The following is a 27,095-nucleotide window of genomic DNA, read 5'->3' as shown; positions in this document are numbered from 1 at the left end:
GAGAATGTCCTTTGGGATACAAGACTGTATTTTTTAATATAATTATTATTTATGAAAGAATTTTTTTTTAAATAAAAAAATACATACATACATACATACATACATATATATATACATATATATATATATATATATATATATATAGAGAGAGAGAGAGAGAGAGAGAAATGAAATGAAATGTTATATTAACGTCTTCAAAAGGCCAAAGTGACCTATGAGACCAAAGTTACAACCATGTGATATCTAGAGAGAGAGAGAGAGAGAGAGAGAGAGAGAGAGAGAGAGTACACAAATATATATTGTATTTTAATATTTATACCCTCAAATCTTTATCCTATTAAGGCATATGCTCAAAGATAGTGGGCCTCCAACAACTTAACGACTTCTCAATGTCATTCGCATTATTTGTATCTTGAGGAAAACGTCACATCCTAGTGTTTGATTTTCCATTCGTGGTAATTTACATTCATATCAACACATAGTCGATTAGGTTAAATCTCTCTCTTGTCTAATGTGCGTATCAAGCATCATTGTGTTAATTCGTGATTACTTGCGTTAGACTCATCTTAAGTCATCCGTTGTTAGTTGCATATTACATTGGTGTAAGAGCATGAGCAAGATCCTATGCAATCAAGGTTTGCATTTTTGCATCAGTAGCCAATTTAGGATTTCCGTTTTTGCATCAACGATCAATTTAGGGTGTGTTTTTGAATTGCTACAATTTCGCATAAGCAACCAATTAGGGTTTGTATTTTTCTTGTTGCAACCAATTTTACCAAGCCATTATTAGGAGAAAATCGTTCATCATTAGGTAGCCGCAGCCACATATAACACAGATCTTCTTCACGCTGTAAGCCAACACACTTCATGGCAACTTCAAGAAGAGGAAACACATCTCACAAACGCGACAATGGTTGGTGGAGCAGGGCGGCTTGTGTGGACAGCAAACACATTCTTCAGCCCGTCAAAATCAGTTAATTCAAGTCATGATCAACTATCTATGAAAGCCATCAAGACAATGCCAGCTCGATGGTTGGTGATTTTGGAGCAAATCATCAAGAATATGTTTTCCATAATAGAAAGAGAGTTCATTGATTGACGAAAATGTTGGGAGAACTAGTTGGCAACATATCAACAACAGATTCAATCAAGAAAGGCAACAGTAAAATGGTGAGTCCACCCATGGAGGAAGCTCATCAAGAGGGAGTGTCTGAGTGTGCCGTATACAAGAGCGAAGTGGCATCGACAACAAAGTTTCCATGTAAGGAGCGCATTTCAGAGGATGATCCTAAGGTGCAGGTATTGCCAAGCTTCAAGGTGATAACAACAGAGGAAGTACATTCTATCTTAGTTCTCATACCAGTTTTCAAGGTTCTAGCATGTCTCTTAGAATCTCTCGAGGAGAATGAGCTGAGTGCTTCAACAATTCCAAAGGTTTTGAAGGAGTCTAAAATGCTAGGTGAGTATCCAAAGGCAAAGGGGTCAATTCTAAAGTCAACAATTCCAAAAAAGGCAATGGCAGAGATATCAATGTTGGATTCTGAGTCCACAATTGGGTTGAGCACAAGAGCATCATGTGCAGCTTGCTCCAAGTGGAGCCAGGGAAGATACCATATGCACACATGTGGTGTGGACATGTCTCTACCATTTAGCCACTTTAGAAAGGGTGTTCACAACCGATTCTTGGTCATTTTTACAAATTTTCAACCATTTAATTGTATTTGGTCCAAGGGCCAATGCGGATACTTTTATTATTTTTGGATATTTGCATTACTATGTTTGGAGTTGGTAGCCAACCAACCCTAAAGGCTAGCCAACCAACCCGTAATACACTATAAAATAGAGGGCAAGGACCTAAGAGGTGTTCATCCAGAGTTTAGGCATGTGCTCAAGCAGCCAACAAACCGTGAGTACAGACATCATCTGCAACATCATCACTAAAGCACACCATTCTAGGGTTTGCTTTTCCATTCATTGTAAATTACATTCATACCAATACATGGTCGATTAGGTTAAATCTATCCCTTGTCTACTGTGTTTGTCAAGCATCATTGCATTAATCCATGATAAATTACGTTAATCTCATCTTAATTCTTTCAATGTTAGTTGTATGCTATAGAGATGAGGCTTTGTATGATAATTTTTAAGAGAAGAACTACGCTCGCAAGCCTAGGATTGGAGTCCATATGGTACAAGTACATTTTTACTTTCATAACACCATGGATTACTCATCAAGAAGACAATGTCAATAAAGAGATATATCAAGGTCAAGGGTGAATTATATAGGTTGAAACATGCGCTTAGAGCATGGAAGCATGAGAATGTGCATCTTTCGAGCACCAAAGAAGGCATAATCGTAAGAAATATTTCATCTATTTTTCTTTTCATAACATTGTAAAAAGATTGTGTTTTGTTGTCTTGTCTCTTATAAATAAAACAGAAAGTATTTGAAGTAACACTATAATATATAACCATGAAAGATATAGAGAAAAAGAGATGTTCTTAAGTTTACAAGACCATACTAGGGAGTTTGGGAAAATCCATTTGCAAGATCAAAAAAATGGGAGGAATGGTGAATCCTTAAGATTTTGTCAAAACCCCCTCATGTGACATATCGTTGAAAAGATCTTGAAGAGTAGGTTCTAAATCCACATTCTCCAACAACTTTGGAAATGGTATACTCATGCTACACCAAAAAGTAGATTGAGAAGAAAATTCCCAAAGTAATGAGATTTTCCCAAACTCCCCAATGTAGTCTTTTAGGGTTAAATCTTAAACTGAAGTGTCTACTAAATGGCATAAAAGGCATTATCAAGCTAAAGCTAAGAGTGAAAATTCAAATTAGTTAATGAAAATAGAGCTAAATTTCAAGCTGGCTCTAGCTATGAGATAATAATCAAAATTGAAACCCTTGAACGCGCACCAAATGGTAGATCGCAAATGCATTAGATACAAAAAGCGCATCCAAGGTGCCAAATCAAGTACCATCAATAAATGAAAATCCCAACTTTCAAGGAGTAGACTCTCCAACTAAATCAATATCAGAAGCGGAGATTTCTTGTTGCCTTAGCACCTTTTCCTCAAAAGATTCACTATTGTGATCATTAGTGGGAAGAGTCTGGCTAGCATCACCACAAACTCCTAGCTCTATATCTTCATGAACTAAATGAATTGTCAACATTTTTGAATCAAGGGTACATGAGAAAACGCATGCGCAACAACCCTTGATTATGCGCATACATTGACACGTCGAAAGGATGCTTCATTCTCTTTAAAAAAACATTTGTCATATGCTCATCAATATGTATTTGGATAAGTGACATATTGATGTGTTCTTCTTACTCCATGCAACACTCTAGCATCTCCTTAATCTTCCACTACAACACATCGCTTCCCTCAAACACTATATGCCTTTTGAGCATCTCCAAGAGGTGAGGGTTGGCATTTACATAGACTAACCAATCCAACTTTGATATACTCACTTTGTAATAACAGACTTATACTCTGGCAGTAAGTCAATGTATCCAGATTACAAGGAATGTGAAATGCTACATTTCAATTAATAAAAATTAAAATGATGATTGGGATTTGGAGGCTTGTAATTTAGAATTAAATCTTTCACAAACTCTACGAGAAAACAAATCTCTATCTTCCATCACAAAATTTCTATAGAGTAAAAGTGAGGGAATGTCTATCTTGCATCACAATACACTCTTCTCTTGTCTCATAACAAAAATCTCATAGAAATTGGCCTTGATAGAGGATAGATTCCTCTTCATCACAATAAGGAAAGGACTTAAAGGTAGCACAAGTATAAGTAAATTTAATTACACGAGATGTTGACTTTGCATGCTCTCTAGATACTAATATTCTATCTAATCTCACACTTCATTTGACTCTTAGGATAGGTTTCCAACAAGAGCCTTGACCATAGACAAGGAGAAGAAAAGCTTCAATCGTTTAGTCTGGAAAAAAAACTTTAAAAATCTTGAATATAATAGTTCATTAGATAGCTAAGAGGGTCATAACAATAGAGAGCAACAACAAGAATCAACCATATGAGGGAAAGTAGAGAGTAAGAGTAAGCTGAAACATGTCAATTCAGTCCAACTGTCCAAGTCTAAAACTCATTTGCACCTTAGTTTCTCCTATATTTTCTCTCTCCTAGTAACTATTACTAGAGGTATTAACTTAGTCACACACATGGATATCCCAAGCTTTTTTGTTGTGTCTTTGTACAACATTATTGGTGGCCTTGCGAGAGAACTATCCTATCAAGACTATTATTTTCACCTCAAGGTCTAGCCACACAATCATGAGAACACTTGAAATGATGGCCAAATCACTTAACTCACTATATGGCATTGGCTAGGCTGTCATGCAAATGACCAAAGTTCATTCCTAAGAACTACGCCAAAATTTGATTCTTGTTCATTTCTTGACATTGTCGTCACCCTAAAGCATAGACTCTAAATTTTGTTAATTTAGTCATCATAAGCATATGTTGAATTTAAGGTTTTACATAGGTATAAGCCTAAGCTATGGAGGATGAAAGAGATGCATGTTGTGTGTGTGTGTGTGTAAGTGTGTGTGTGTGTGTGTGTGTGTGTGTGTGTGTGTGTGTGTGTGTGCGTGCGTGCACAGAGAGAGATAGAGAGAAATGTGACAAAGCTCAAGGGACAGAGAATTGAACGACTCAATCATGACTAAATTGATATAAGTCATTGAACTCTTCACCAAGTACAATGCTTTTGGTAGGCTACGAAGTAGCCTTATCTTTTTCACACATAGTTGGACACATGTCACATACTGGACACACACACACACACACACACAGTAATGACACATAGCTGGACACGTCACACTGGAGAGACACATATACGGCACACTTATTCTATGACTCATAGGAAGTGTCCACATTCTCATAACAAGTACACAAATATAGAGGGTGTTCACACCAAAGAGGGCATTCCCCCTACTACTACACTCCAAATATCCAACAAACCCCTGAAGGTGGAGATGCTTGAGAAGACCTTCAATAGCCATTGTGATTGGGCTCTTACCTACACATGTGATACAAAAGAACACACTGTACCAACCTTGAAACTATCTTGTCAAGCATGATATAAGAGCTTCCCTACACATGATTGTGCCTACATTAGTCTACCCAAACAATCCTCTCTAGCTCTAAGTAGGGATATGTGAAAAACATGGAGCCTTCTATAAAAAAAGGCTTACAAGAATAACAGAACCCTTGACTCTTAGGAAATTTAGAATGCCCAATCATAATCTTCCCCTTCAAGAGAAATATTACTCATACATGTGAGGACGTTCTCCAGTGTTGTGGATGTCTTTGGTACATCTTGATCTCCATTATCGTCTTCTTCTACCAGATTTGCATGATCTTCAACTTGCTTATTCCACTTGAAGCACATATTTTCGGAGTGTCCATAATTTTTGGTTTCTCCTTGCCGTTCATCTTTGACCTAAAGGCATTATCTACTTCAAATCTAGCAACGGTCCTCATCAATGAGGATGGCAACCCGATATGACATTTCACAGGCCACTCTAAAAACAATGAGGATCTCTGCATACTTAGGGATCTCTTCTCTACTAGATAGAAGTACTGCTTTCATGTCGTCCTCATCAACTTCGGCCTTAAGGGCAGTGAGCTATTGATAAACTGAGCCTAGATTGCTCAAGTGTCCTTATAGAGTTTGAGCTTCTTTTATTTTCATATTGGAAAAAAAATCTTGAAAATTTTTTCTAAACCGGTTCTCAAGTTTTCCCTTTGGCCAGTTTGTCAAGATGTTGTATGAGGTTGTTAGCTAGTCCCAAGCCGATGTGTGCAAGTGCTTTGTCGTTCTTGTCCTTCTAAGCTTGCATTGCCGAGGATCCCTCTTCTCCTTTAGGCTCTTCTTCAATGCCCTTGACCACATCCAGACTACATCTCACATGAGAGGAAGTCGGATCTTTGTTTGCCATGTAGCCCAGAGAATTTTTCAAAGGCAATTGCATTTCTGTTGAGATCCATGCAGCAACAAGTTGATTTTGCAAAAAACCCCAAATTATGGATGGTGTTGAGGTCTTAATTTGATGAAAAGAACTCAAAGCCCCAAAATATTGTAAGTTAAAGAACTAAGCATTGGAGAAAGTAGCACACAATCACTAAGACAGTCGACTGAAGATGTGTATATTATAAATAATTTATGTTTTGATGTTTATTTAAAGAATATTATTTATTATTTATTTAATAATTATTTCAGTGCTAGAGTGTAGCAAACGAGGAACCAGCTATGCGAATAGTGACGGCAACAAGCTGGAGGTGCGTGGACATCGAGGCGCAGCAACATAGTATCACCAACTGGGTGGACAGAAGACAATGCTAGGCCACCTAGCTCGATTCAACCGCGCAAGGGCAGGTCGCAAACATCTTCGCTGAGGTCAACTGTAGAACGCAGAGGATCACACCCTAAGTTGTATGGCTTCTGTAGCTTACTCCAGCTCTAATATCAATTGCTGAGTTTAGGGTTTACACCGCAACTATGGGGGATGAAAGAGATCCATGTTGTCTGTGTGTGTGTTGTAACATGCGTTGCGGAAGCGTGTTCATGATTAAAGCTAAGCAAAGAAGATTAACACTAATCTTATGTTTAACAAAGACAAAAGGCAAGGAGAGATAGACTAAATCTATTGTATATTGCCAAAACATGCTATATATACAGCGATCTTACTGGTTCATAGCTTCATGATGCATACCAAAGATCCCTGTAGCCCTCTACTTGCAATCGGACAAGAGAAGCTCTCGCTGATCTACCAATGTATCCTTGCTGCCTTGCAGACTCTGACAAATGGATCCTCTTAATCTTTGAATGATGATTCTAGTGAATGCCTAATGATCCTATTTATAAGGAAAAGGTATGAATTCATAATCAAGTTGGTTTCCCCACAAAATATTGTCCAAAAAGTCATATTTTGTGTCCATACTATGCCTAAAAGGTGTCCCAACCACTGGGCTATGTCTTGGGCACTTCGGAGAGCCTGCATGGCTGCAAATCCGCTCTAAATCTGCCCATATATTTGCTAATGAGAATATACATGTCTACGAGCATCGAGATTAATGGATGCACATGACATCCCCTCCTGCTAAGCTTGGAGCACTAGGGTAATCCATAAACCTTTGCTCTGATTCCATTTCGATCCACTTGAAGACCACCGATCATATCACCAGCTCAATCCCCAAGCTCTTTGACTTGGTCTTCAAGTTCCTTGGATCGGTCTCTCGATCCTCTGAATTACATGTAGCTTCTTCCTCCCCCTCAAGTTTGGAGAGATTTTCTGGAAGATCCTGTGAAACTGTCGGGACGACCTCATCCTCCTCCAAATAGGATTTGGAGAGATCCACCTGCTTGATCTATGGTTCTGGTCTGGTTGGGCTTCTAGCTCTAGGTTTGGCTTGGGTTCTGGTTCCGGCTCTGGCATGTGCATCTTGAGTAATGGCACCTCACCTTTTTCTACGATCACATCTGTTCAGACCTCTTGTCTTAGAAGCTCTCTTTTCATTGCGTCAACGCTCTCAGTCATGGGCTGCTTCACAACCCTAGGTGATTCCTCCTTGGCCTTTATTGATACTGCCATGAACCGTGCCCATGTTTCCTTGAGTTGTGCCCAACTTTGCTTGTATAGAAGCTGGCCTTGCCGCGCCTCTTCATGAACCTTTACTTGATGTGCTTCTTTCTTGCATTGTCGATGGTCCTCTTCTATGAGTTGTTGCCTATACTCGACAATGATTTGTTCGTACTAGGCTTGGCATTATTGTTTCCTTTTGTATCATTCTTCATCTTCCCATCTCTGACGACTCTACATAGTCTCATACTCACGCCGTAACTCTTCTTCCCAAGCATCATTGCTCTCCATCGAGGTGACGTTTTGGTGGAGGGAGTAGCAAAAGAAGTCTTTTCCTACCTAGCTTAGACCTAGACCAAGTCTTATGCAAATTCTACCCTACATGCAACCTATGCTACATGCAAAAATGGGCTCAAACCCTAGAAATGAAAACCCTAATTTGGTCTTTCCACTTTCCACATTGAATCTAGGGTTGAAAACACTATTGCTAGGACTGAACTCATACAAAATACGAAAACCCTAATTTTCGCCTACAAACCCTAAAATGCAAACCCTAATTCAACATGCACAAAACGTAAGCTAAGCGTTGTCCTAGGATGACCTAAGCTCTAATACCAATGTATAGTCTAGTGTTTTGAATCAAAGTCATTGTTCCCTTCCTGCTCAAAGCATCGACCACCACTGGCTTGGCATTTCCTGAAAGGTACTCGATCATGTCAGCGAATTGCTAGAAAATTTGGCTTCAACGGTGCTGACGATGACTCCATTGTGCACTTGGCATTGTCTAAATCCAACATAATGCCTGACGCTTAGTGCGAACCTCAAATTTTGTCCATAAAAGAAATGCTTCCAATGTTCAGGGCTTGAATTCTTGCTAGGAGTTCCTAATCATAGATTGAGTAATTCTTTTCTACGAGAAGTAACTTATAGGACATGCAAGCTATTGGATGGCCATTTTGTTTGTAAAACAACTCCAATCGCGATATCACTCGCATCGGTGATTACTTGGAACGGCTTGTCCCATCAGGCAAGCGAAAGATAAGGAGCTTCTAACAAAACCACCTTGAGGTTCTTGAATGCCTCCAACGCTCATGGAGTCATTTGGACCCTTAAGCAAATCTATAAGATCCGCCGAGAGGTAAGAAACCTTGTCAATGTGAGTGGAATATGCCCAACATATACCCATAAATGATCGAATATCGTATGTTGCTTGTGGTATCTTCCAATTGACTATCTCGACCACCTTGGTCGGGTCAAGTCAGATGCCCTTGGCACTAATTGATATCTAACTCTAACTTCTTCTCATTGACATAGAGTTTGTTGCTTTCCAGCAACTTCAAGACTTTCTCCACATCAATGCCATGCAGCTAAACCGTAGCTGAAAATACCAGTATGTCGTTCGAAAATATAAACACACGCTTTCTAATCAAGTCCCTGAATATCCGCATCATCATTCGATTGAATGTGGCTGGGGCGTTCGTCGAGCCAAAAGGCATGACCACAAATTCATAGTGGGCCCGTTGTGTACAGAAGGCTATCTTGGGAATGTCCCCCTCAACAATCGTAACCTCACGGTACCCACTCTTCAAATCTAGTTTTGAGAACACCTTAGCCCCATTCAACCTCTCAAGAATGTAATCTATTCGAGGCATCAGGAACTTTACTCTTGAGAGTCAGCTTATTGAGTGCACAATCATCGACACACAATCAGAAAGAACCATCCTTTTTCTTGACGAACAAGATCGGGGCTGCAAATGGCGACACACTAGGGCGTATGAAGCTGGATTGCAACAACTCTTGTAGTTGGCGGTCTAACTCTGATTCCATTGCCTTGGACAGGCGGTATGAAAATGTGCTCGGGGAATCCAAGCTTAGAAGGATGTCTATCTTGTGGTTCTCCGGTCTAGACGAGGGAAGCTATCGAGAAGATTGTCCCAAAGAAAAATCTTTTGGAACGAGCCTCTTATTTCTTGGAAGCACTAGCCACCGTCTGGACACTGTGGATATAAATCATTGCATATTGTGCACCTTTCCATATTTCTCATCTCTCTCTCTCTCTCCCTTCTTCAATCATGGCCACCTTCTATCTAATGTAGGGATTTTTGGGATTCAGACTCTCGTATTTTTAATATTTTTGTTATAGACAACCCAACTTTTTGCTTTCAAATGCAAGCATTTGTCTTTTTATGAAAGAATCTCTTCTACACCATTATCACTTGAATCAATTTCGATCGCAACACACTCATTCATATCTTATGTCTTCAACACCCAAGATACCATTATAAGTAGCTTAAGCTTTTCAATTTTACGATTCCAAGCAAAGGCTTTTTCAATTATTTTATACTCATGTGTAAGGACTTTCTACACACTCCCTATTGTTAAAGCCAAAGGCAACTCTTTATAATATAAATAGAAGGATAGCAGAAAGATCAAGGGCTCCCCCTCCACTATAGCAGATAACCACTCCCAACTAACCTTAAGCTATATCCTAAAAGGAACTAATCAAGTTTAACCCTCTTAACCAATGCTCAAAACCATTTCACATGCATTGATGTTTCTTGTTAATTGAGACAACCACGTTCATATAGTCTATATAATAGAATCTTAACTGACTAGAACTTCCTAAACATTCTTGGGGTGTGGCCACTTAAAAATATATCCAATCCTCTCATGATCCATGCAGATTCCTCCTTAGGATATAAGATCTCCAAGATACTTCACTTCTTTTACAGAGAAGAGATACTTATTTCCTAGATAGGCCCCAAGATACCGATCAAACCAAAAGGTATAACTTTAAACTCAAAACATCCTACCAAAGCTTTGGAAGCCGTTTTAAGTACATCCTCAAACCTGATGCATAGCAGAAGATACCTTGATCATTACTTAGCTCTTGAAGTTAATCAAAGAGCTCATGCATAGAATCATTCTTCTTCACTAGCCCAAAAAGAGCTACTAGGCTAAACATGACCTTTCCTTAAATACTCAACATGTTGTCTCCTCACTCCTCATACTATACTTTGCTAAGCCTATAAGAATGTTTAAAAAACAAATACTCTACCAAGCACAAGAATTATACAATGATCTATGCTAGAAGACAATCCATCAAGCAAATCTTTTAGATTCACATAATAAATTTAAAAGTTCAAAAAAAAAACTTGTATCTTTCTCTAAAGAAAAGCAAAGAAGAACATCACAAAGAATTACCTCTACTATACCCTCGGTATCATGAAATGCTCTTCCTAAATCAAACATAAAACAGGTGATCTCATCGTGTGTGCCTTAAAGCTGGATCCTTTTTTCTTCCAAGTTGAGTTATCCAAATAGCTCCTTTACAAAGGATAACCTAGTCTGTAAAGCCATTCCCTACCTAGAATAGAACTTGTCCTACCTACAATGTCCATTCATAATTTGAAAGTTGACTCATACTCATCTTCTTGATGTGTGTGTGTGTGTGTGTGTGGGAACAATGTGTGCTTTAGTGTAGAAACAACCTCTTAGACAAGGTTCTTGAAAAGGTGACATCTCTTAGACATTTGGCACTCTATGTTGACATGTGTCATACGTGATGGCAACACATGCTTGCATTTTGTAAAGAGGTCTAACTTAGAGAAGGTGCATCTTGGGGAGTTCAAGCATCAACACACATCTTGCACCCAAGTCAACAGTCTTGTTTAGTTGCAGTCTCATCAACCTGCTGCAATTTTGCCCACTTCTAGAGGCAATGGGAAGTAAGCCAATTCTATCTCTTTACTTTAGTTCTATTAATGTTGCAACTTTGTACCTCTACCAGTTGAGCTTGCTCTTGTTTCTTGCCAGTCCTGTACACTGATCATGTTCATCAGCTAGAGATCTTGTCGTGAGGATCTTGTCCTCGTCCTATTGCTGTTGATTTTATGTGTGGAGCTCTTAGGATTTTAGATTCGACTTCTTGTTCTTTGGCTTCTTATTTTTTAGGCTTTCTGTTCATTTTAGATTTACGATTATGTAGTATGCATAATCATTTGCAAGGGTCTACTTTGTACAACACACATTATGTTGACACTCTCAGTTGTTTCTCATATTCGTTGATAAAGCAAGTCAACCGCTTCTTCTTCACCCTCACCATTCTTCTATGAAGAATCCAATTCAAGAAGGCTCTGTTTCTTTGGTCTCAGCTCACTTATTACACATTCAAAGCTCCGTGCAAAGGAGGCTCTTGTTGGAGACCATTCATGTACCTGTGGCTTGACATCTTGGAGACTTTCATCACTCTACAACATGAGTTCCGGATTGGACCCATATAGGCTAACTACAACTCATGACTCCTTTCCATTGAGGGAAGGATTTGTTGGGAAAATTCAATGTAAAAGGAGTATTTTGTGTGTGTGTGTGTGTGTGTGTGTGTGTGTGTGTGTGTGTGTGTCGTGGGAACAACTCCTTGTAAAGAATGTGTACAAACAACCTCCTAGATACGGTTCTTGTAAAGGTGACATCTCTCTTGGACATTTGGCACTCTATGTTGTTGACATGTGGCATATGTGGTGGCAACACATGCTTGCATCTTGTAAAGAGATCTAACCTATATAAAGATCGACAATCTAATGTTTAATTAATAAGCTTGACAAGATGTAGCCTCTCGTGCATTTAGTCTTTAGTCGGGCTTAATCTCTTTTATGCTTTTTCTTAATTAGCCCCAAATTAATGTTAACAACACTATCATCCACCATGATCCTAACATCCTAACCCTTAACCTTGCCATGCATCTTCATTAGATCATAAGGTCTGAAAGTAGTCTCCCACATAGCAAATGATAAGATGCACACGAGAGTGTTGTCCTCCCGATAAACCTTTACTTCTTTTTTCACTTCAAAAAACTTAAAGGGCAAAGAAAGCAATGGTTTTAGTTGAGATCAACCCTTAGCACCTTCTTCCTTTTACTTTGGGCACTCAAAGACAAAGTGGTCTAAACTCAAACATCTAAAACAAAGGTGTTCATCTTTGGCCTTTTAAAATCCTCATATCATAAAGCTAGATACTGACTTCTTAAGAAGTACCTTCAATTTCCTTTAAGTTTCCCTTTCTTTCATTGGATTTTTATGAACCTTGTCCAAAGTTAGACTTATTTTTAGACTTTAGAGTGTAATAAAAGATATGGGCAATAACTAATAGTGCCCTTTAGTGTTTGGAGAGACTCCATGTAGCCAATAACCATGGAATTAAGAGTCTACCTACCTTTTAATGTCCTTAACACATTCTCGAGAGAAAAAAAAAGAATAGTTTCTTTGTAAGAAGCAATGTATTCTATTTCACACTTATCCTAGGTAGTCCTTATACAAAACTACTCATTCTCAGACATAGAAAGCCCGTATTGGTCGAGCTATTTCACACGTATCCACATGTAAAGTTTATTGAAAGAAGCAAATAATCATCCATCATCATTAGAGTGATCAAAGATTCAAAGATTTAAAGGTTACTTGTAAAAGCATCACGTTTTGTTTAACACAAAGTAGAATGCCCAAGGTAGCCACCTTTTTCCCTAAAGTCAAGGAGATAATTGTGGAGAGAATGAGGTTCATTTGAGTTGATTCCTAGCTACTCAAAAACTCGTGAATTCTCAAGGCATGAATCAATGAAAGAAGTACACATGCTTATGCTAATCATTTGTCATTAGTCTTAATCATTTCTCATTAGTGTTACTCATTTTGCTTAGTGCACTTGCCACGCTTAACCACCATGTCTAATCTTTATTTCTATCCACCATAACCTCTCTAACATCACAACCCAACAGTGGTAGTAGAGCATACCATGATCCAAGCCCCATTAGTAGATAATTAAGCCCATCATTAGTGTTTAACTAGCTTTTTTTTTCTTAGCAAAAATGAGATTTCCCTCTTTAAGGCATTCTACTTCAAACCAACCACAAAGGCCTCTTGCCAAGGTCCTAAGCTCTCACCATAACAAAGGACATCAACCAATTTGCAACATTTCGTCGTCAAATCGTCTCTACAAAGAGCGCAACCTTCCTCAAAGGAGATCACAAATTCTCTGCCTCCAACTGAAGTGAAGCTAAACCCTTCTAGGGATCATCAATTGGGTCTATGAAAAGACCACACCAAATCTAGAAGTATTCTATCCATTGGTTGGTAGCAAGCAAGCATTTTCTCATCTTTTTGTTATCTATCAATAACAATGGATTAAGGCTAATTATATGCACTAATTCTTACCATTGAGAATTCAAACTTGACATTGGGGAGTTGCTATTTCTTACTATATCATTCTTTTGTAAAACCCCTTTGATTTGGGCATTCGATTGCATCCTCAAACTTGCACTACATTTTTCACTATCATTAAGGGGGAGCATTGCACTAATGGTCATTAAGGAGTGTCATTAGGCCTATAATCTCAATTGTAAATACCCTATGGTGAAAACCAAAGGGTAACACCTTCCTACTCATAAAAATGACGGCCCATTCTATGCATTTACACACGTTTGATGGTCAATGCTACCATCTTTAAGGGAGAGCATTTGGAGTGCAATTAATGGGAAAGAAAAGAAGCCTACCACTAGAGATGCTAAGCTTGCATGGGTCACTACAGAGATGATAAAGATTTTTCCATCAAAGCATTGGCACTTAGTGACAACTATATTCATCATACCTCTAACATGAAGTCATCTCTAGATGCATGGGATAAGTTGGAGCAATTGTTTGGGGAAAAGGGTAGAAATTCTGAAATTTGCATTGAAGATTGAGTTCTTTGAGCTTAATACTTGAAGGAATCATCGCTTTCCTCCAAGAAGAAGAAAAGAAGATCAAAGGAAGAAGTGAAGACCGAGCTTTCTTCTCCAAGAAAGGTCCTTCCAATGGAGAAGGTTTAAAAATCCAACTTTGTGGTAAACCTAACAATGAAGAAAAAAATTACTACTTCAAAAAGACATGTAGCTTTTGTGGGAAAATGAGCCATGAAGAAATCCTCAACACATCTTGAAAGCAATCGGCTTCCAAAGAAAAAGCCAATATGAATGGGATTTCTAAAGCTCTTCTGTAAAAACCTCACTAGACTAAGTTGCTGAAACCAAAGCCAAAAAGAGCTTGGTAAATCCAAACATGTCTAGACTAACGTGATGAAAATAAAGCCTAGTAGAGCTCACACATCCAACGTGATGGATAATTACTTGAGGGGGAGGATTGGAAGAAGCATATAATTATCCATCATCATTACAGTGAGCAAAGATTCAAAGGTTCAAAGGTTATTTGTAAAAGAATCAAGTTTTCCCTAGTTACATTCAGCACAAAGTAGATGCCAAGGATTTCTCCCTAGGAGATGAGTGTCGAGAGAATGGGGGTCATTTGAATTAATTCCTATCTATTCAAAGACTCTTGGATTCTCAACTCTAGTGGCTTGTACTTGGAGCTTATTTACGACCATGAATCAATGAATGAAGTACACTCACTTATGCTAATCGTTAGACTTAATCATTTGTCATTAATATTATTGATTTTGCTTAGTGTGCTCGCCATGCTTAACCACCATGTCTAATCCACCCTAATCTCTCCAACATAACAACCCAACAAAGTTCTCAAGCAAAAAGTCTGTGTACACTGCCTATTCAAACTCTTATGAGATTGCCAACTAGTGATTTGCTTCCTATAAACTTAGCCACCACTTGTAAAGTGGCATACTTGCAAGCACAAGGTATTGGGAACCAACGCAAGCAACCCACGCGAGTATTAGGACCAACAACTTGGGAAGCCAGGTTGGGTACATCTGGATAAGTAGTTCCAAACATGATGGCACATGCTGCAATAGTTTGTTGTGCATGTGGGCATGAATCAAAGCAAAAACAACTTGGAAAGCTAGCTTAGGTACAGATGGTTGGGTAGTTCCAAGCACGTTACACAAGTCAAGTTGTAATCTTTTATTGGGCGTATAACAAGTATGGCTCGATCATGGATGCCCATCATGCAGACAAGTCGACCTTATTTAAGATTATAAGAAGTCTCAAAAGCTAATCAACCAACCCATGACCCGTAGCCCTCCATGATAAATCATCGAGTAAAATCTCCTTTGAGGTTTAAGCTTCTTTGGACCATTCACTTTAATTATTCAATTGATGCCTTTGGGCATTCTCTTTGTCCTTTCTACCTCACGCTGGCCACCTCAGGTCCTCTAAACTCCCTAAATACACACGTCTCCATGAGAATGACATGCAACATATGCACTCCCCTATAATACTCAAATGAGGTGTAGATGTGGCTAGAACATTCAACACCATGGTGCCACTAGAACAAGAGGCAAGCGTGTTAAACGTATGATAATGCCACTAGTCGCTATCAAAATTATGTACCAAAGAAAAAAAAACACTTTCGTGCATATATTGAAATCCCTATTGAATTTAGGTAATAATCTCATATTGTTGCTCAAATTTTTAAGCTCATTTTGAATTTGATTCACTTGTTCAATAGGTGGTAGTGCCCAAAGACTTGGAAGAGTTAACCATATCATAGCTTCTAGGTTAATGCTACATGCACGAACAAAAGGTTATTGCAATCCCAATACTTGTGCTTGGTTGAGATCAGCACGTTGGAACTCCTCCGACTGATCCAACACTTGCACTTGTTGCCCTTGGCTTAGACTATGCAAATCTAGCACCGGGTATCTATATAATGACCATAAACCATCCAAAATGATCCAATCATGCCCTTGAATTCGCCCTTATACCGATTGATCAAGTCCACGTGGCACTCATATGGATGATGCATGTGACATCTACATGCTTACCATAAATAACTAGGCCATACCTTTGGTCCACTTCCACTATGGTCTAATTGTAAGCACAACATCTCTTTCAGCTCGTCTTCCAATGGTGACTCTACTACAATTGCTGACATGGGAAACTCCTCTTGATCAAGACACTTGAAAGTGGATGACTCTAGGCTATTGGTGTTCCGGGATCTGCTAGAACTTGAAAACTCCTTGCAGTTCTTGTGTTGAATTTGCAACATCTCGACACCTTCAACCTCCATACTATCCCATCTGCATTGCTCAAATCCTTTCAACCTTGGACTCCCTAATTCCCTCCTGAACAACCTCCAGTCTTGGTGGAAGTGGTTCAACCTCTGCGAAAACCCTAGCTTTGAAGCTTACCAACAAGTTCTCCCAATACTTTCAACAATCATAATCCCACTTGACCTCTTACTTCTCAAACTCAAGCATACCAGAGATAAGAATCTTGATTACATGGACGAGTCTTGTATGCTAGAGTCTAGGACTAGGTAGTAGTAGGCAACACATACCATGTGCAACGACTATCAGGCAATCTCGTACTCTTTCAACTGGCTCATCCTATAAGGCGCAATGCTCATACACTCAAGATCATGGACCTAACTCAATCATATATTCACATTTTCTTCATGGCAACCATGGAAACATATTTCCCATTAGAGACTTGGATCTACTGCAAAACCCTAACTACATATGCAATCTAACACTCATCTGGCTGCGGGCTGACTAGGCAACCTAGATCCACGGGAGGAGGTGGACGTGGGCCTCAGCAGTGTTGGTGGTATACCAGTGTTGACTAGCATGGTTTGTGGATTGGAGCCTTGGCTTCCGCACTAGAGGGTGATTCCGTATAGAATCTATGGTTGGGAGGTGAGCTAGCTTGCACCCCTTCTATTTGGTACTAATCTGGTTGTTTGTGTTTAAGGAGATCCTCGTGGATCTTATAGTGGATTAGTGGCCTAATCCGGTAGGGTTAGGGAAGCCCTGGGATTAGGGAAAGCATGCTGATACACGCGGCTAAGGCTCGTGGTAATCCTCCATAGGAAAGAAACTCACCTTCTAAAACATGTGTTCCCTATTACTATTCCCATGTGTGAAAGAGTGGTTTACAACACCTTGAACAACTCACCTCAAGTTCAGTTTTGCAAGGAGAGACATCCAGCATCTTGGTTTGGAAACAAGATATTATTGAGGCCACACCACCAAATAGGTAGCATACGTGTGGACATGGTTTGGAATTCATGGATGCATATAAGGGACCCCGTATCGCCCATTTTGAACATCCAAGTCATTCAAATTATATGGGAGAGACCTTTGGATCTCTAAAAAAAATGCCATTAATTTTGTGCACATTTTCAAATCATGTCCATCACGTAATTCAAGAAAAGCATGTTTACATCTATTAAAATTCTTCATTTAGCATGTAAATGCTCATGCTATTCTGTTATAAAGTTGGCCTTAATTGAGCTCATCCAATGTCTCAATCAATTAATAGGCAGTCCCCTCTTGATTAGTAACTATCTTTCATTTCAAATGTGACTACTAGGCCCTTGCCATTCTGTTATAAAGTTAATTGATCTCATCCAATGTCTCAATCAATTAATAGGCAGTCCCCTCCTAATTAGTAACTATCTTTCATTTCAAATCTAACTACTAGGCCCTTGCCACAATTCATGGCCTAGCTAGTTTCATAGCTCTTAACACCCAATTCAATAAAATCACTCCATTGTGCCCTTCTCAACACTTTAACCAGTGAATGAAGTCACATAAACAATCAAGAGCAATAAAAAACATGCAAACCACTTTTGCAAATAAACTTTTATATGAATGATAAAGTTAAATCATAACTCCATATAGCCTAGGCATAAAATTACATTTTTTGAGAGCCCAAAAGAAATACCATGAAAAACGATTATGTCAACTACTAAGGCCTTATTCATCTAATGTAGTCTGCAATAAAAGAAAAATCCATGCATAATGGCTTTAGCCAACCAATCCTACTTGTCTCTTACAGTGGCTTCGGTTCTCTAGATCTTCACTTTAGGGGACGCAATTACATCACTTTAGGCTTTGCATTGGGATGTACCAACCTAAATTCGCATGGACTTTGCAAGCTTCCTTCGAAGGAAAGGAAACACAAATCCCAAGGCAACCTTAGAGCAAGTCCAAAACTATTATTCGTGGGCTTAGGCCAACTTCTTTAATTGCTAGTTGTTACGTCCTGATTGGCCTAGGCTTAGATTAAACCAAGATGAGAGGCATGTAATAACCCAGGTTAGGGTTGGGGCTTTGCAGGGCGTGGGGACCTGCAAGGTTCACACATAGAACAAAGGCACTGGCAAGATGAGGCATGGACGTGGGCGTATAAATAATAGCCAGGGTCTGATTATAGCTTAAAAGCTAGTAAATAAAGAAAAGGGCTAATAATTGCAAGGTTATTCCTATATAAGTGACCTTGGCGGCACTTATTAGTCATAAGGAGGTATCCACGCGAAAACAAGGATTTACCAAGGGCATGCATGACCTTGTGGCCACTAAGCTACGAGCAAGTGGCTCACCGTAGTGGTATGGCATGCTAGGTTGGAGTCATCTAAGCTTCGCAAGCTCGGGATAGTCATACCCCAAGCTCGAGGGTGATTCGAGGTGCTGAACCTATGGGTGCAAGGTGTAACTTCCGGAGGGCCCGGGGTTTTCGCCAAAACACTTGACCATTAATGTAATTTAACACTCAAATCGGCCACAACCTTAAAGATATGCCACTTAATCCATAGAACTGTAAAAGAGAGATGTGCACAACTGACACCGCATAGAGGTCAGAATGGGCCGACCCCCCCCCCCTTTCCCCCTTGGGTGTATTTTATTACCCAAGGAGAATAATATCATGTACAAGCTTTGAAGACCTTACTCTCCGCTCCGGAGATGCCGGATTATCCATATACAAATGCCATAACACAGCCCAACATGAGACAATCATAAAATTCAGCCGGTACACAGGCTGGAGTCAACAATATAATCCATATACCTCCATGTGGGTACTAATTCTTCCCCAAAAACCATAGGTCTTCACAATAGAGCTGGTATGACAGATTCAGCTCTCCATTCAGCCAGTACAGCAAGTACAATGGCTGGTATAGTAGGTACAATGGCTGGTACAAGTACGAGAGCTGGTACAACAAGTACGAGGATTGGAAATCATAATAAAATGATTAAATACCCTTGCCTTCAGTATTTCTCTGTGATAGAAGCCTCCAAAACAAGACCCGGTGTACTTCATGGGTAGCCTTCAAGAGAGAGAAAGAGAGTAGCCATCATTAGGGAAGCCTGTAACGGTGTTAGAGGCTAGTGTGCAGCAAGAGAGCCTCCCTTAACGAAGAGAGAGGGCTCCAATTTATAGATTTGGGCCTCCCATGAGCTAAAATAGAAAGAGAAGGCTATAATGACAAGTGGAGAGCCACACAATAGCTGAAGTGACAAGTGTGAGGCCACTTGTCTCACTTTGATCCACTTTCTTGCCACATGTCCCAATCTAAGAGATAGGTCCTTCCATTAATTTTATCTCTAAAGCTCAATTCCATACGTAATGACAAGAACAGACTTTCGATCGGAATCGGGCCAAAAATAGTAACCCTCCTAGATTTTAAGAGTGTGATCCTTTGTATCCTAGGGTAATCCCCCATTCCCAAAGCTTGTACTTCCCAAATATTTAGACGTCCAAGAGTCCACAAGACCCCTCTCATATTGGGAAATGTCCAGGCTGGTGACATCCTCTCTAGTTGCTTAAAAGTTGTCCGCAAGTTTAAGCTTCAAGCCATATATCGAAGATAAAATCATGTCCCATCAAGTGGGCGAGACGAGACAGTCTCAAAAATCCAAAATAACTGAAAGAATCTATGTCCCAAATAAATGGACGAGACTAAATAAGTCTTCGTAATACCAATATGAAAATCATGTCCCAAATAAATGGGTGAGAAAAAACAGTCCCATAAGTCTAGATATCATAATCATGTCTCTTTGTCCATACTCCAAGAAAGTCATGCCAAACACAAGACACAGGCGCAAGAGCCAACTATGTCTCAATAACCAATATCCATGAATATATCCTAGACATGGTCATAAAAGCCAACCATACCTCCGTAGAGAATATACTAGATACAAGCACAAAAGCACCCATATCTCCAAACATGGGAAATAAAAGCCAAATCCATAATCCATCATCGTATAATCTAGTCACAAACAGGCTCAAGGCACACAAACACGTGCCAATCCACATGACCCTTGGCATAGACGTAACTCCCTTCCAACCAGGCGTCATGTCCACTCTACCACTTGCACTCCGCGTTGGTACTTTGACCACACACATTGGATGAGAGGTGGGCTCAAGTAATAAGATAAAACAATCACTCGCATGCATAGATAGTCTGGAGTTCCATAAGCATTTCTACTACAAATAGTTTATAGGCATTTTGGCCACCAAAAGTTTGTAGGCATTTTAGCCACCAACTCACACTACCCTCTCAAGTGCCCATGTTCCCTTCCATTTTCTCTCTATTGTTCCATCCACACATGGTAGAAACAATCTTCAAGAGAGCACATGGACAAGAGAATACTACACAAGGTATGTTGTGCTTGATACTACCTTTTAAGTACCCATGTTCCCTTCCATCTGCTCTCTATTGTTCCACCCATACATGGTAGAAACAATCTTCAAGAGAGAACATAGAACAATAAATTTCATAAGTCCAATGCATCCCAAATAAAGAGAGCCATAAACAATGTTTCCCTAAAAACATCTCAAAGCAAACAATAACACTTTTCTCCTTGCAAGAGTTAGTGAGCATAAAAAACACTTCATAAATAGAAAAAGCACCAACTTTGCAAACTCAAAGTATACTTAGCTTTTATTTGCCAGGTTGGTCATGAAGCCAAAAGAAACATCTCCTCACTATATAGCTTGCATGTAAGCTTGATAATATAATCCACAATATCCATATGGAAAGAGTACTAAACACATATACATAAAGCCAACTCCATACTTCCAAGATTAATTTTGTGAATTCATAGATCCTTAGACCAAGCTGTCTACTCCTCATGCTCTTGCTTCATAGACCATGTAGTGGATGGCCATGCTTAACAGCAATGATGGTAAGTGTGGTCCCCACTTCACATCTTTTCTCTTCCTCGTTGATAGAAGGAAGCCTCTGCTTCCAAGAAAGCCTATGCTCTAATACCAATGTAGCTTCCGGAGAGCCCAAGGTTTTGGCCAAAACACTTGACCATTAATGCAATTTAACACTAAAATTGGCCATAACCTTAAACATATGCCACTTAATCCACAGAATTGTCCAACCCCACCCAAGGAGAATAATATCACGTACAGGCTTTGAGGACCTTACTCTCCACTCGGGAGATGCTAGATTATCCATATATAAATGCCATAACACAACCCAACATGAGACAACCAGCCGGTACTCAGGCTTTAGAAATGCTGAGTCAACAATATAATCCATATACCTCCGTGTGGTACTAATTCTTCCCCAAAAACCACGGGTCTTCATGCAATAGAGCCGGTACAACTAGTTTAGCTCTCCATTCAGCCAGCACACAAGTATAATGGCCGGTACATTAGGTACAATGGCTGGTACAACAAGTTAGTTGCTAGTAAAACAGGTATAAGTGTTGGTACAGCAAGTACAGTGGCTGGTTCAACAAGTATAGTGGCTGATACATCAAGTACAAGGATTGGTACAACAAGTACAATGGATGGAAATCATAATAAAATGATTAAATACGCTTGCCTTAAGTATTTCTTCGCGATGGAAGCCTCCAAAACATTCCCCAAGAGCTGGTGTACTTCATGGGCAGCCTTCACGAGAGAGAGAAAGAGAGTAGCCATCATTAGGGAAGCTTGTAACCGTGGTACAAGCTAGTGTGCAGAAAGAGAGCCTCCCTTAATGAAAAGGGAGGGCTCCAATTTATAGATTTGGGCCTCACTATGATGACAAGTGGAGAGCCACACAATAGCTGAAGTGACAAGTGTGAGGCCAATTGTCTCACTTTGATCCACTTTGTGACAAGTGTAAGGCTACTTGTCTCACTTTGATCCACTGTCTTGCCACATGTCCCAATCTAAGAGATGGATCCTTTCATAAACTTTATCTCTAAAAATATCCCAACTGGAAGCCCATTTGTCATAGGTACTTTGGCAACTCTTGGTATTTGCTCAATTCCAGGCGTACTGACACGAACAAAATTTCCATCGAAATTGGGCCAAAAATAGTAACCCTCCTAGAGTTTAGGAGTGATCCTTTGTATTCCGGGATAATCCCCCATCCCCAAACCTTGTACTTTCCAAATATTTAGACGTCCTGGAGTCCACCAGACCCCTTTCATAATGGGAAATGTCCAAGCTGGTGACACTTGGTGAGTCACTAGCCATGATTCTCCACCGTTACACGATGCATACAACATCGGGACTATGAACCCCAATTAGGGTCTCTCAGGTATATGAGTATAACCCTAGTCCTCATTGGATTCTATGTCAATTGATCCTTGGGTAGGTCTATTGAAGACCTTACACTGGCCCCCTTGTAACTCATTTTCAGTACAGCATATCCTTGCACTTCCTAAGACTCCTGAATGTTTTGCCCACTGCTATGTGAGACACTAGCTAAGCAACATGACTTCCTTAGTACCAGAGCTCAGCTAGACAATACCCTAAGTATTGGAGCTCAGCTAGACACTCCACTCGTAGAGCTACTATAAGCATGTTCTAAAAGCCTTAATAACTAGCTACTTGTTTAGTGCACATGCACAGGCATAATTTATTTTGCATTCCCTAAGACTTCCCCATAGAGACTCTTAAACCCTCCCAGGTTTTGTGCTGAACCACTATTGCATGTATCTGAGAGTAATAACTCTATGTACAAAGAAAACTACTTAGAAAGATCTTCTTGAACAACCGTGTCTCAGAAAACACTCTGTTTCTGATAATAGTTGCTGCTGCTGCTGCCACCACTTCCTCTAATGGTGTTTAGGAATGGGCTGGAGGCAGGAGCTGTTTTGCAAAGAAGAAGATGAAGAATGAGGGGAGAGGGCAGCCCCTATTATAGCCCCCCCTGGTCAGCCTGAAGGACTAGCTCATCAGGAGTGGAAAGCCACACTTACCTGCCCACACCCATAACCTACCCAGCTGCCCGCCATGCTGTACCAATGAAAAGTTCAAGTTATTTCCCCAACTTTACACCCAAGTGCAATCTTGACTCCATGAGAGTTTAGTCACAAAGTTTCAGATCAACTTCATCATGCATAGCATAGACTATGTGCTATGTGAAATAGCCCCTTGATCTCTCGAACATCTCCTGCAAAGTATGCACACACAAATAAGACATGGATAGGTTGATGGTGGCTCATTCACCTCCCAACCATAGCTCCCATTAAGCACACCCGAGCCATGACGCTAGGCCAACACCACAACCATGCTTCACACCAAGAGTGCGTCATCCCATACCATCGTAGCCCACCTCTTTGAGGTGTCCGGTTAGAGCCAAGGTCTAGGACTCACTTGGGTCTTCATACCCCTTCAAGGTATGATCAATTATGAGCCCTCAACTCACTTATATAGGCTTGGGAATCCAATAATAGAATAAAAGCTCGCTTATAAATAACAATTTGTTATCACACCATTCCACACCCACAGTGCCTATAAGTTGCTTATAACCTATGCATATCTACACTAAGGCTGCCCTAGGCATAAACCTAGCCTCAAGTAAATATGGCAGCCGTTATCACCCATGGGGTCATTGACATCCCCACTCACATCAGCAGCACCCAAGAATAGGTGCAGGTTCATGCATAAAGATGTGTCAATGTAGTAGCCAAATCTTCATATATAAACCATCAACCTGAGTTTCTATCACTTCTCCGGAGATGAAGGGCAAACTCACACATGATGAAGGCTCTCTCTCTCTCTCACACACACACACACACAGAGAGAGTAGGTGAATAGGCAATTACACCACTTTGGATAGACAGAATCAATATATACCAGCTGGACGTAACTTGGGCAAAGGCTTCAAAAGAAATCTGCATGTCTACTAATATGCCAGAAAGATGCTTAACAAAAACCAAAGTGCAACCTTGACTCCATACGAGTCTACTAACAAAGACTCAAAGCATCGATTCCATTGTGCATTGCATAAACTACTGCTGTTTGGGCCTGCCTCATGCCCGTTACAAGCTCTGGCCAAGCACCACCCCATGCTGCTCCTACCTCAGCGGCTCTCACCTGGCCGTCTTGGGCAGCCCATCCCTGGTGGAGGCTGCGCGTCGACTGTAAAGGACCTCAGAATGCCTACAATGACTTTGATTGGGACTGTTTGTGAGAGAGGTGTGACATGTGTCACACCTACCTACCCCACTCACCTTCTAAACTCAGAAATGCAAGGCTACCTCAGACATCAACTCCCATAGAGCTTCCCAGTTATGGTATGCATGCACCAAGAATAGAAGTGTGTGCACATGGAAAACTAAAACCCAACTCAATACTACTTTGGCATATCGCAGATGTGGGAGGCGCATGGAGCTAGGCTTCAAAGTAGGAAGTAGGATCATGGGCACATAGCACCAAAATGGCTTCTCTAAATGCAGCCTAAGAGACTAGATTTGAATCATAAGCCTGATACACCAATCTTAAGTAACAAAAAACAAAAAGTACGACCACCATAATTTCAAGCTAGAAAAGGACTGCTTTAATATTAAAAAACTGACAATGCTGCTCAAAACTGCAACAGAATGAAATAAGGATATTCAAGGAAATGATCTTGCCTCTCCTGCCTTTTGTAGTTCAGGTGTTTGACTAGCATTCACTTCATGAGACTCGCATTTCCAAGCCATAGACCCAAACCCAAGAGAATCCATCCCGCAATGCGGCGCACAACATATGGCTCGAGGTACAGGTCGCTCACCAATGTCCCTAGGTGGAAACCTGAATTCTGGCCCGAAATGGAACTTCACAGTGCAGTTTGTCTCATTAGGAAGCGTGTACATGGAGGCAGCTGGAAAATATATACCTGCACTTATGTCCTTGAAGGCTGTACCTTGAAAAACTCCATTTCGGAAAAAAGCAATCTCGCTCCCTGCAGTCACACCAAAAACATTTAGTCTCTCTTTCTCTCTCTCTACACACGCATGCGCAGACTAGTGTTCACTGAGGACATCCACACATATCTAGACACTAGGGCTTTCTTTCATTTACCATTTGACATAATGGGCGGCAGGACTCAGAAGGCAAAAATATATTAGTAGCACCATTGGAGTCAAATAGGGATGGCCACTTTCTCTGACAGTTTTGGGCCCTACATTAATGAGATATCATGATTTATTGACTGGGTGGGTGGGCACAGGCTCACGGCTAGCATAGGCTATGATACCGATCCTCCTATATGCAGATGGCATAGTCCTCACACTGGATTCAGCCGAGGCGTTGCAGACAGTGACATCTAGATGAACTACAGGTATTTTGTCACGAGAGGGACCTCATTTCCAAGAACCAAATGCACTCATCCACTCATGCCTAGTGAGAGAAAATGCACTCCTCGAATGATTGGAGAGGCAATGCTTCTAGGCCCATTTCCAAGAACCAAATACCATACTTTGGTTTCCCTGGCAGTGATGCACAGAGCTGCTTTCTGGAGAGATTGCAGATTATGATGCCCTCCATCAGGAGTAAGCCCTCAGTGCCACATGCTATAGTATTGGCAGTGTTCAGATCAACCCCTTTGGTTATCAATCACAGCTGCAGCATGTTTACGCATTTCTCCCATCATTGGCTTTGGAATCTCTAGACAATTGCCACAAAAAGGTCATAGTAGCTGTTGGTATGCCACGTGCATCACCACACTTGGATGCCAAGTGGACATACTTTATCAACAAGTGCAAGGCCTTGAGGCCTGCACAATTGCATAGAAACGTGTTTCGTACCAATTTGAAACGTACGAAACGTTTCTTGTTAAACAAAACACGTTTTTAAACAGCCCGATTATTATAATACCCTACAACCCATCACATCGTTTCGTACTTGGTTTTTCGTGCACGTTTCCCATTGGCGGCCACCTGTACGTTTTCGTCGTTTTGTGTACCAGCTTGCCAACAAATCAGCACCCTTGTCAGCCCGGTGTCCTTGGGCCTTGTGGAGGTCTTTTCAAACGGTAATGTTTTGTTTTGCTTTATGTATGTTTTCTCTGCACAACTCACAAAGCAACACGTTTTGTTCTCTTCCATCAATAATTATTGCATATCTTCCTCCCCTTGCTCTACTGAGGCCTAAGGCTACCTGCCTTGGGCAACATAGGGTGAATTTGGAGTTTTTTTACAGTTGCCAAGATGACAGTTAAATTCATAAAATGGGATTATTTTATGTTATGTGTCGCACTTGCAGGGCCAACAATCTACATTTATCCCCACCTTGTAAGATGCCTCGAACAGGTGATTCTCTTTCAAACAATGTCACCTTTGAGTCTAGATATGGTGGCTGGGGCTGAATTGGTCCTCATAACATTGTGAAGGTGATCATGGACAATGGGTCCAATTGTGTATCCATGGGCAAGATGTTACAGGAGGATTCCCTAAGATTGAATTCCACCACGCCTCCCGCGAGCGTTGTCACACCGCCGCATTGCACTACGTGTACTCGTCCCTCCTCTCACCTC

The 27,095-nt window shown here is 40.4% G+C and overlaps 1 protein-coding gene across 5 annotated transcripts in view; it reads right to left on the bottom strand.

The window, feature by feature from the left end:
• Nucleotides 1-27,095, bottom strand: part of LOC147604525 (uncharacterized) — a 63,322-nt gene that overhangs the window by 10,352 nt on the left and 25,875 nt on the right. The window contains exons 2-3 of one of the 5 annotated variants that reach the window (XR_015265289.1): nt 25,485-25,523; nt 25,213-25,395 (exon numbers count right to left, since the gene is read on the bottom strand). Coding sequence is in view for 4 of the 5 variants with exons in the window: in XM_086794530.1 (XP_086650656.1) it covers nt 25,213-25,523 (311 nt within the window). In the remaining variant the exon portion in view is untranslated. Of the gene's footprint in view, nt 1-25,113; nt 25,524-27,095 lie in introns of those variants that run through there. The other 4 variants (XM_086794531.1, XM_086794532.1, XM_086794533.1 and 1 more) reach the window with 4 other exon arrangements.

Source organism: Cibotium barometz, chromosome 61, assembly GCF_041138505.1.
Source record: "Cibotium barometz isolate CiBa-2024 chromosome 61, ASM4113850v1, whole genome shotgun sequence".
Classification (NCBI taxonomy): Eukaryota; Viridiplantae; Streptophyta; class Polypodiopsida; order Cyatheales; family Cibotiaceae; genus Cibotium; species Cibotium barometz.
The sequence above is the reverse complement of the archived record's forward strand: the minus strand, read 5'-3'. Positions and strand labels throughout refer to the sequence as shown.